Raw genomic sequence first — 10512 nt, 5'->3', positions numbered from 1 at the left:
GTTTGTGATATAAATAAACCAAAAGAAGGTGCAATTATCTATCCGCCGCATTTTCTTGGTTTTATTGTGAAAAAATTTGGCGAAAAATAAAGTGAAAAATGTCAACAATAACATGTCAAACTTATTTATTTCGTGGGCAATATTAATCTCTCTTGCTCTAGTTTAAAATTGTTTTTGTAGTTTGATTTTTCGATAAATTTACGTTAGTATTTTGAGCTTGGAAACAAAGCATGGCGGAACGATACAAGGTGGCAGCATGGGACAGCTGATTATAAACGTTTTTAAATTAATTTGATACATCAACTTCCGGCGCAGTATGATTTTGACATTTGTCCATCGAATTTACAAAAACAAAGTACATGGAATTTTTATTTATGTTTGTAGGTATGTCACCATGCTGCCACCTTGTATCGTTCCGCCATGAAACAAAGTAATGTCATATAGGTATTGTAGCGAACTTCTCCTCACGACGCTGCTCAAATAAGGAAAATTTACAAAGGTACGATTGGACTGAAGCGAGGTGGCATATCTAGCTATGTTCAGCTTAGCTCAGGGAAATTGGGGGTGGGGGTGCTTCAGCCTCACGCAACGCAGTCGCACAAAAAATATTTATATATATGCCTACAGTAACAAAGGGATATTCCACGCGGAATTGCGCCAGCAAATTGACAATGCAAAAAAAAAAAAAAACCCAGTGACTAGGAAAATGAACAAGGCAGGAAAGAAGAACGAGGAACGTTACACCAATCGTCGTTTATGGGGAAGAAAAGCTGGAAGAACTCCCCATGTCTCTACCCACCCGACCTGTTAACCAAAAAAACCATTTATGTTAGTCGGTTAACCCTGTTATTACTTACTTCATCTCAGCCAACAATATCCCTACATTTCGTCAATGGCCAAAAGGTATACTTATTAACAAACAGAAATTCAATATAATTGTAGTTGGCTTACTAGAATGTAATTAGAACGTAGGTGTACATTGGATTGATGTGAGTGTCGCTAAATATGTGGACGAAGTATGTTAAGCTTATTACCATAATTATCCTGGTAGTATTTTCCTCAATACACATTTAGCTAACTTGGGTGTGCAAATGGTTTCAACCATGCGATTTTTGAATCGACATACACATGCGATCAAATGCGCATATCAATGTAAAGGTGATATCTTGGAGATCGTGGTTAAAACCCAAGGATTGAAAATTTTAGATTAAGAGGCTATTAAAATAAAATCCTCTTGAATTTACAATAAAAAAATATTACATAAAACATGTGCATACATATGTAAAATAGAATGTGAACGGATTTACTTACATGCTTACTCGGCTACACCATCGATGCGACGCACAGTGGCGCCTTTTGAGTTTTTCTTTGCAAAAATCATAACTTTTGAACTAATGAAGATATTTTAAAAATTTAAAATGCAAATGAAAGCTAATTGTTTGAAGTTTTATTGTGTGAAAGCTGAGAATGTCACAGATACAGGGTGGTTCACAAAAATTCGTTAAAGTCGAAAATTAAAAAAAAATGCAAAAACAAAATGTTTTTAGTAAAAAATAAAAAAAATAAAATGAGATTTGTCTGATAATGACGTATTTAAGCATTAAATTAGATAAACTAATGATTTTGATAAGATAGCGTGGCACTGCCCACTTATGATAAAAAGTTGTATCTAAGTAATCACGTAATCAATAACTACCAAAATCGATAGACGTATTGTTTCTTTTAAATGGCAATACTCTTATAAAACTCAAATGTACGTTTTTGGTACCACAATAACAAGGTGCTTCAAAATTCATCGTAAAATTTTACGTTTTTTTTTAATTTACAAGCCAAATATGTATTTTATTAATAACTAAAAGTTATTGAAAGTGGTTCAATTAAATTTTATTTGAGCTAAAGATAAAAAAACAGCCAACGAATTTTGGAAAAAGGGAGTGGCACTGCCCATTATGCTAAAAAGTTTGATCTTAGTAACCGCTTTACCAATTTGTACAAAACTCGATAGACGTATTGATTTCTATAAAAATTTAATACTCGTTTGAAGGCGAAATGCCTAAGCTTTAAAATAAATTTGATAAACTTTAGAGAAATGCAATAACGAAAAGTATAAATTTATAAATTACTAAATTAATTAATTCTTTGTTTTTGAAATAGAAAATTAACTAAGAAGTGAGAAACTTATTTTATCTTAACATGGTCATCGTCACTGGAACATATATCTAACAAAGCAACCATTTCTGAGCTATACGCATCTGTAAGATCTTTTTGTGTTATTACATACCTCATAGATGATATGACTGGATCAGAAGAGATAGCTAACATGTTGAAAAGGTCTTCGTTTTGTCTAACTCGTGATACTTTGCAGGTGTTCATACATCTATATCTTTTGTAGTCCTTGTTCTTAGATTCTTGAGCTTCTTCAGACAATTCTCCTAATGGTAAGCACTGGTACTCTATTAAATCTTTTCCATGTGCTAAAATTTTATTTACCGTTGGTGTAAGTTTCTTCTCAGGATACTTTTGATACAGCATCTCTGTAGTTTTAGATGCATATTCTCCAAATTTGGGTCCATTAACTGTTTCATGGCAGTTTAAGATATTTAAAATTACTCCCAATCTTTTCACAATATCTCTATCTACTCCTGTTATGCGAGCAGTCACTTCATCATTTTCAAAAATCTTCTTGAGGAGTTACCATCATTTGTATTTCCGTATCCATACTTAGGACAGTGAACTCTAAGGCCAATCTCTTTATAGAATGCATCCTGAATTATAGAATGCATCCTGAATAATTTTTTTTCTCCTGTTTTGTTTCTCCTTACATGTTGTATTGTCGTCGAAAACTTCTCCTTGTTGTGGTAGTGTATAAGCCAGCTTCAAAACAAATTCCATACATCTTATCCTAGCATGCAAAGGAGATATTCCATACTCATAATTTAGTTCGTCAGTTATTGAATCATCTCGATTTTCTAAGTCCTTTTGGCTCTACTTACAAATTGGACATTTCATTGTAGATGTCGTATTTGTTATTAAGTTCAAAACTTTTCCATCGACCATTGTTACAAGAAAATCATGCTTTATTGTAATGACATTCCCGTCTTCAATTTCAATTATTGTTGGTTTTAATTTGGCAATTTGATTTTTTATATCACTCACTGTAGCTTTTATGAGTTCCGAAGACTCCTTCTCGTATTTAAATAATATCGGGCGGCACAATATAGTTGAGGACGGACGTGGATTTTTCCAATATTCTTTTAGTCGTAATGGAACAATAGAAGCCATGAACATATTACTATCTGTAATTGTTTCATCATCTACATTTATTCTTTGTTTATATGCGCTTTGTCCTGATGATCCATCACAGCCCCACTTAGTTATCATTGCTAGCTCCTTTGGCAGTGATTTCAACTTTTCTTCAGTAAAACTTTGAAGGAGTCGTGTAGACGTATGATCCATTAGGTTTTGTAGCTCAATTTCAGCTGATACTTCGGTTATTTTGGGATTTAGAGGAACTGCTTCTTTCTTGGCTTGAGTAATTTTTTTGTATCCAAGTACAATATCGGCATTACGTTCCAATAATGACTTACGCAATATAATATATTTTTTCATCGTTAAACCGATATCTATAAACAGCGCCAAAGCTTCTTCGGGAGTGTATTTCCTAGGTAGCGCATTTGGTGGTGTGGGAATGCTGTTTTTGATACTCATCAGTCGCACTGGACTTGCTAACGCAACTGCTTCTGTTATATGAGACTTCACGTTTTCTTCGTCTTTTTTATATTTAATAGCCAGTGCTTCTGAAAGATGAGTCGTGGCCATAGCTTTTGTGGTATCAGACAGCTTGCTTTTCTTTGTGTAGGTAGAACACTCTTCTATGGGTTTTGTTGGTCTCGCTCTAGTTGGATTGGTTGACGTGCTAGGCGTTTCTTCGTCCAAAAAAGTTTTGTCAGCTAGCCACTTTTCATGCTTACTTAGAAATTTTGAATTGTTACGATAGACGACCTTCCATTTTCTTTCTATCATAATGTATTGTAAACCAATTTTTTCTTCCAGGCCTTCCTTTCCTTTGATGCTTGTTTCACTCGCTAATTCTCTCATAATAGCCTCAACGAAGTCCTGTCTTGCCTTTGTAGATTTAAACACCGCAAATTGTTTCGAATTTTCTAGATACATATTAGAATTGGCTTCGAGTGTATCTGACTAAATATTAATCTGTGAACTTTATTTAAAAATACTATACTATTCACTTTATTTAAGTAAACAGAATACTTAGTTCCTAAATCTCCAAAAAACGAATGATAATGTGAATTGTATGATGGATAGCTTTATATACCTACTCAAATTATTAAAATGAATTTCAGGTATACAATTCGTAACTAAAAAAATGTATGTTGTTAACAAGTTCCAATAACAAAAACGACCTTACGGCCGTACTGAATTATATATACCTGCTCGGGTGCGTATTTATGCATAAGGTTGTTTACCTTTATTTGATGTAAAAAGTGAAGTTGCAGCTGGACGCAGGTAGACTTTATGAATTTAGGTAACTGAATATTTCACAAATAACTACTGTTAATTTGACAGAGCACATATTTTAACATTTTTTTCCATCAAAGTTTTAAAAAGGGCCTAAAAATAGGTATTTCGAAAATAGGTATATCAGCCAACTTTTAACAATTTTTGGTTCAATCCTAAGTTAAATTATCTTTAATTGCTATACAAGAAAACGACAATCGGCCGCGTTATTTATGTTTGTTGAAATGAAAATTGGTCAACTTTGAGCGGCTCTACCTGGTAAACTATAATTTTCTGTGAAGAAACACTCGTATATTCTTGATCCCTGGTAAATTCTCTTTTAAAAACACGTATTAGATTTAGCGAACGCTTTTATGATTTTTTTGATTTTTGCCATGCTTTAACGGCAGAGGCGCCACTGTGCGACGTTGGTACCAGCTACGACGAGGTTGCAAAAGCGATAGGTTTAAGCTACAGACAATGGTGCTTTGTCGGTAACCGTATCGGTAACCTTATAACAGCTGATCCGACCAACCTTATGAGAAGCAATGCAATCGATTATTGGTGCCGCTATGATCGTATTTTTTTATGGTCGTAACCGTATCGTAGCCAACCAAATGGTTTTTGGTTTACCGTCGTAACGATAAACAGCTGATTACGTTAGGGATACGACTACAGCGATACGACATACGGCACCAATGACTCCCGCTTTATGCTGTAATCAAACATGCGTGTAGTTGAAGAATCATAATCAATTCGAACCAGGGGTTCGATAGCTAAACAGGTAGACCCAAATTATACCTGTGTACATCACATACATACATGTATATGTACATCAAATGTTTTGCACACACACTGATAACTAGAGATGTATGAGGAAGCGCTTTAATGCGTCTGAAACTATATCTCGCGAATATCCAAGAATTTGATATAATTTTTACATACGAATTTACATATAAAATTTGAAATACTTTATTACATTATTATTTATACAATATTGCGGAACTCAATTAATTGACTTTTTATGTATACAAATTTAGGTGCAAGAAACCTAAAACCAATCATTGAAATCACCATAACGGAATGCTATAGCAAATAAACTTCTGCTCAATGGAACTAATCAAACTTTCAATTGTTAGTACATAATTACTAATAGCTATGTACGTCTTAACAGAATTGCACTGAAGCATTAATCATATTTATGTATATACCAGCAAGAAAAATACGCCTACAGTTCTAAGATAATCTGTCAAATCAACATAAATGATATCCCTCCGGGGATATTATAGGTACTTAAAGTCCGATGTTTTGGTCATATCGCAAGTCTGCCTGTATCCATGGAAAAGCTGGTTATCCTTTACCTTCTCAGACGTGTTGATGAAATACCAATAAGTTTCATGTTAAACTCAAGGAGATTCTTATCGCAAATTGACGTTTTGATTAGCTGTTTAAAGGTGGTTGGATGTCAGCGCTTGTGGCTGCTTTAAATGCACGATCTCTATTCACAGTTTTTATTGGACATTTATGTTTCCATAATTTGGTGCATATGCTACACATGAACGTATATGTATTTTGCAATTTCTCATCTATTGCTTCGTATTTCAAAAAGAAGTTGAGTTAGCTGTTGTTGCACTGCACTTTTTATTAAAGTTCAATTAAATTTTAATTATATTTATGGCCGGTCGATAAATTAAATATTAAGGTTTTTCTTTTATAGTCTGGTCAATTCCGCGGTAAAGGGCAACTGCCTACACTTCACATTATCTATGTTTGTGTGAATGTGCAAGTTTATAATTTTATTGTATTTATCGTCGTCATACACTGCAGTAATTACTTTCATGTTTTTATATGCACATTCCTTTTGTTAGCGCATTTAATTTTTTTTACTTAAAAGTCAATCAGTTAAATTGATAAATCACAAGCAAGCATCATAATAAGCAGTGCATCACACAGCAAAAAAAAAAAAAAGCATAAGCACACTTCACCTTATCACTCGGGGTTTCTACCTCGTTATTCATAACCGGAGCGACTTTTAACTTTCTTTGCTTATCAGCATTGTGAATGATGACTAAGTGTGATATCTTCTGCATAAATGTCAAAATTCCAAAGTGATTGGATCACCTGATTTGTATTTGACTATCGCTGTCTCATTCTGTCTCCCTTTCTATCACCCGCTGAAGATAGGCGCCGCCATATTGAACAGCCTGTCAAAACGCTGAAAAGTAGCCATATTGAACAGCCTGTCAGGCAGTTGACAGATAAGATAACACACTTAGTCATCATTCACAATGCTTATCAGGAACTAACTCTTGTTTTTCAAGTCAGCTTCAAATTAAGCTTCATTAATTGCCCAGCATCGATTTAAGCCGGAGTCATTGGTGCCGTATTTCGTATCGCTGTATCCGTATCCCTAACGTAATCAGCTGTTTATCGTTACGACGGTAAACCAAAAAGCTGGAGTCATTGGTGCCGTATGTCGTATCGCTGTATCCGTATTCCTAACGTAATCAGCTGTTTATCGTTACGACGGTAAACCAAAACCCAATTGGTTGGCTACGATACGGTTACGACCTTAGCGGCACCAATAATCGATTGCATTGATTCTCATAAGGTTGGTCGAATCAGCTGTTAAAAGGTTACCGATACGGTTACCGATAAAGCACCAATGTCTCCAGCTAAACCCAGTTGGTTGGCTACGATACGTTTACGACCTTAGCGGCACCAATAATCAATTGCATTGATTCTCATAAGGTTGGTCGAATCAGCTGTTAAAAGGTTACCGATACGGTTACCGATAAAGCTCCAATGTCTCCAGCTTTATTCTGTGCCAGGTAGCGGTCCACAAGCAAGTTGTTGCTAGACATCGGAATGCAATTTGAAAAACAAATAGAGGCCATAAGCAAATGTGCAAAAACTTCACTCGCTCGCTGGATTTAACGGTATCATTATGAACATGTACGTGCATACGTCTGTAAATGCTTATTAACATCTTGCCTTTAGAGGCTAGCATCAGATTACCGTGTTCATTCGATACTCGAATGCCCCAGTGGGAATTTTTTTAGGGTAATGCGCTACGGTATAGGGCTGTTAAAAACAACCGAGCCAGTTGGTACTTCGTTAGGTTTTTTTGACATTCGGCTTTTTTTTATTTTTTTAACAACTTTAAATTTTTTTTTTTAGGTTGAAAGTTTTGTGCACAAATATGCAACCATATTCAATATTTTTGTGAAATAAGTGAACTCAGAGAGCATGAAATAATTTTTTCGTACTATTTGCACTGCTTTTATCGTGGAAAAAAGTTGATGGAAAACTTTATTTAAAAACAATTACACGTCATACTCATTTATTTTGGAGGGATATTGGTCTCGCTTTCTCTTATTGGAAATTGTTTCTGTGTTTTGATGTTCCGATAAAGTTCCGTCAGTATTAGGTTTGTTTATCGAACCCAAAAAAGTGCAGAGCTTGTCAGTTCAGAGCAGCTGTCAAAAGCAAATTGAGCAAACATATCATAATAAAATTATTAGAAAAAAAAATCAAAACAATGATTCGTCCCTGACTGCAAAATTAGATTTGGCAAAATAATGCACTCAATCACGAAAACACCTCCTTATATAATCAGAGTTTTCTTTTTGACAACTTACAAATTTTTGTTTGCTCTAACAAAAAAAAAAAAAAAAAAAAAAAAAAATTTGTGCAGAAATGTATAATCTGGTTTGCTCTAGTTTAATTTTTAGCAGACTCATGAAACAAAATATAGAGCAACTCTGAGCAAGAAAGATTCTCTTTTTTGTGTATTTTTAAGCTCGTTCGATCTAAATGAGTTGAGTGCAAATAAAACGAGTTATTTCACCTTACGGATTCTCATTAAACAAAATTATGTGAAATATTTCAACCTGGAGCAATCTAGAGCACCTCAATAAACGAAACTAATTCTAGCCTATATCTACCACATTTTATCTTTTTGTTTTAAATGAAGCTAAAAAACCTATCAATATTACAAATTATCTGTAAAATCACGTTTAATTAATAAAAAGCTTGTTCCAAATTCATTTAACCGTCCTTTTGATCGAATGGAAATTTTTAGCGTTTACCCTTTGTTGGCTACGTTCATAGAACTCAATATCAAATTGCAGTAGCTGCTATATGTTCACCAATCACGTAATACCAAAAAGTTTCAAGGGTGTTCAGTTAACGGAATACGTAATAAGGGCCTTGAAAAGGCTTGAAACGGTAGTCGAGAGAGGATGATGTTCCACTCAGCAGTCAGCAAACTTACTGATATACTTGCTATCGAAAAACTGGAGAGACTACTAATCGGCTGGTGATGAGGAATGGATAATCGTTCACATTATCAAGCGCTTCAATGAAATGAATATTCAGGTGTTCTGATCCCGTTGATGTTTTCTAGTGATGGAACGATATTTCACTATCGGTGATTGCATCGCCGGGAATGAAAAAATCTATAGTGATAGATGTCCAAATATCCAAATATCACTGATTGGAGATTTTCCTTCAGCATGAAATTCTAATACTTAGCATAGACTTGACTTGACTTGAGAACTGTCACTTACAGTTCTGTTAAGGCTCCATTACTGATACTTAGCATAGACTTGACTTGACTTGAGAACTGTCACTTACAGTTCTGTTAAATGAACATTGCATGTTACTGATTACTCAAAACTTGGCAAAACTTAACTTGACTTAGAAGTCTGTTGAATTTTCATTTTCTATGTAAGTTCTAAGTGACGTTTACATTTTGAGATGCCATTTGTTTGTTTCCATTTCATTTTGACATTTTGTTATACAAATTGACATTTCTTTAAAAACAAAAAAACGCTGATTATGATGCCAGATTGTATGCTCCAAGTGGAGTATAATCGTGGCTAAGTTGCCAAGTTTACGCCAAGTCAAGTCAAGTCTATGCTAAGTATCAGTAATGGGGGCTTTAAATGAACATTGCATGTTACTGATTACTCAAAACTTAGCAACGCTAAACTTGACTTAGAAGTCTGTTGAATTTTGATTTTCTATGTAAGTTCTAAGTGACGTTTACATTTTGAGATGCCATTTGTTTGTTTCCATTTCATTTTGACATTTTGCCATACAAATTGACATTTATTTTTATTTTATTTATTGATTTTTATACTCCTAAATTAATTGTTGTACTCAAAATTAACTTTGTTTAAAATCCACCACTTTTTGTAGGAAATATTTCACAATGAAATGACAGCTGATTATGATCGTGGCTAAGTTGCCAAATTTACGCGCCGTTTTAGCGGCGATGCAATCACCGATAGTGAAATATCGTTCATCACTACTAGCTATCCAAAAATATCAGTGATTGGCGATATTTCTTCATTAAGCGATATTTCTTAACTCGGTTGTGTGTACTTTTAGCTACCCTTCAAAAAACGCGAGTACTCCATAAATAATGTAAGGAATACTCCTTTGGGAGTATAGGAGTATTCCAAAACTAATCTGTATTCATACAAAAAATGTGCTCCAATTAACATTGCGATGTCCTAGGAGAGGAGTAGGTGATCCCACTCTCGCTTTGTTTGTGAGTATTCCATAGAGTACATACGTGAGAGTACTTTCCAAAGTACTTTCACTGTATTACTCCATGGAGCACCCAAAGAGGAACATATGCCAAAGTACTAAAGAGGAATTGTGTCGGAAAGAATTATCGGAGTGAATTTAATTTAAAATGAAGGTAAATGGAGAGGGGCAATACAACTTTTATATTTTTTACTACGAATATTCTTATGTTATTTAGCATTTGCGTGAATAAAGAAACTAATATTTCTCTATACTATAGTATGTATACCAGGGATGCACCTTAACGTTAAGCTAATCGTTTATCAAAAAATTTCCACCGTTTCCGTTGAAACACTTCGAAATATTATCGATAAAGAAATTATCAAGATAAATTGTATCTCGTTTTTAACCGAAACGAAAAGCTTTCGTTAAAGTTAAAAACGTTAAGAAAAACGTGAT

At 34.3% G+C, this 10512-nt stretch overlaps 1 protein-coding gene across 1 annotated transcript; it reads right to left on the bottom strand.

The window, feature by feature from the left end:
• Positions 1 to 1450: 1450 nt before the first annotated feature.
• Positions 1451 to 6737, bottom strand: LOC137247136 (uncharacterized). Its single transcript, XM_067778213.1, has 2 exons — positions 3157 to 6737; positions 1451 to 3098 (listed from the first exon to the last, which is right to left on the bottom strand). The coding sequence occupies exons 1-2, from the start codon at positions 4171 to 4173 to the stop codon at positions 3078 to 3080; spliced, it is 1038 nt and encodes a 345-aa protein (XP_067634314.1). The 5' UTR covers positions 4174 to 6737; the 3' UTR covers positions 1451 to 3077.
• Positions 6738 to 10512: the final 3775 nt, after the last annotated feature.

The sequence above is a fragment of the Eurosta solidaginis genome, chromosome 3 (assembly GCF_040869045.1).
Source record: "Eurosta solidaginis isolate ZX-2024a chromosome 3, ASM4086904v1, whole genome shotgun sequence".
Classification (NCBI taxonomy): domain Eukaryota; kingdom Metazoa; phylum Arthropoda; class Insecta; order Diptera; family Tephritidae; genus Eurosta; species Eurosta solidaginis.
The sequence above is the reverse complement of the archived record's forward strand: the minus strand, read 5'-3'. Positions and strand labels throughout refer to the sequence as shown.

What these genes read in the sequence shown, in the direction of transcription:
- LOC137247136 (XM_067778213.1), bottom strand. Translation starts at nt 4,173, where the DNA reads ATGTATCTAGAAAATTCGAAACAATTTGCGGTGTTTAAATCTACAAAG. An exon ending in CGGAACTCATAAAAGCTACA is followed by an intron (nt 3,099 to 3,156) that starts GTGAGTGATATA and finishes TTGAAATTGAAG; the next exon opens with ACGGGAATGTCATTACAATA.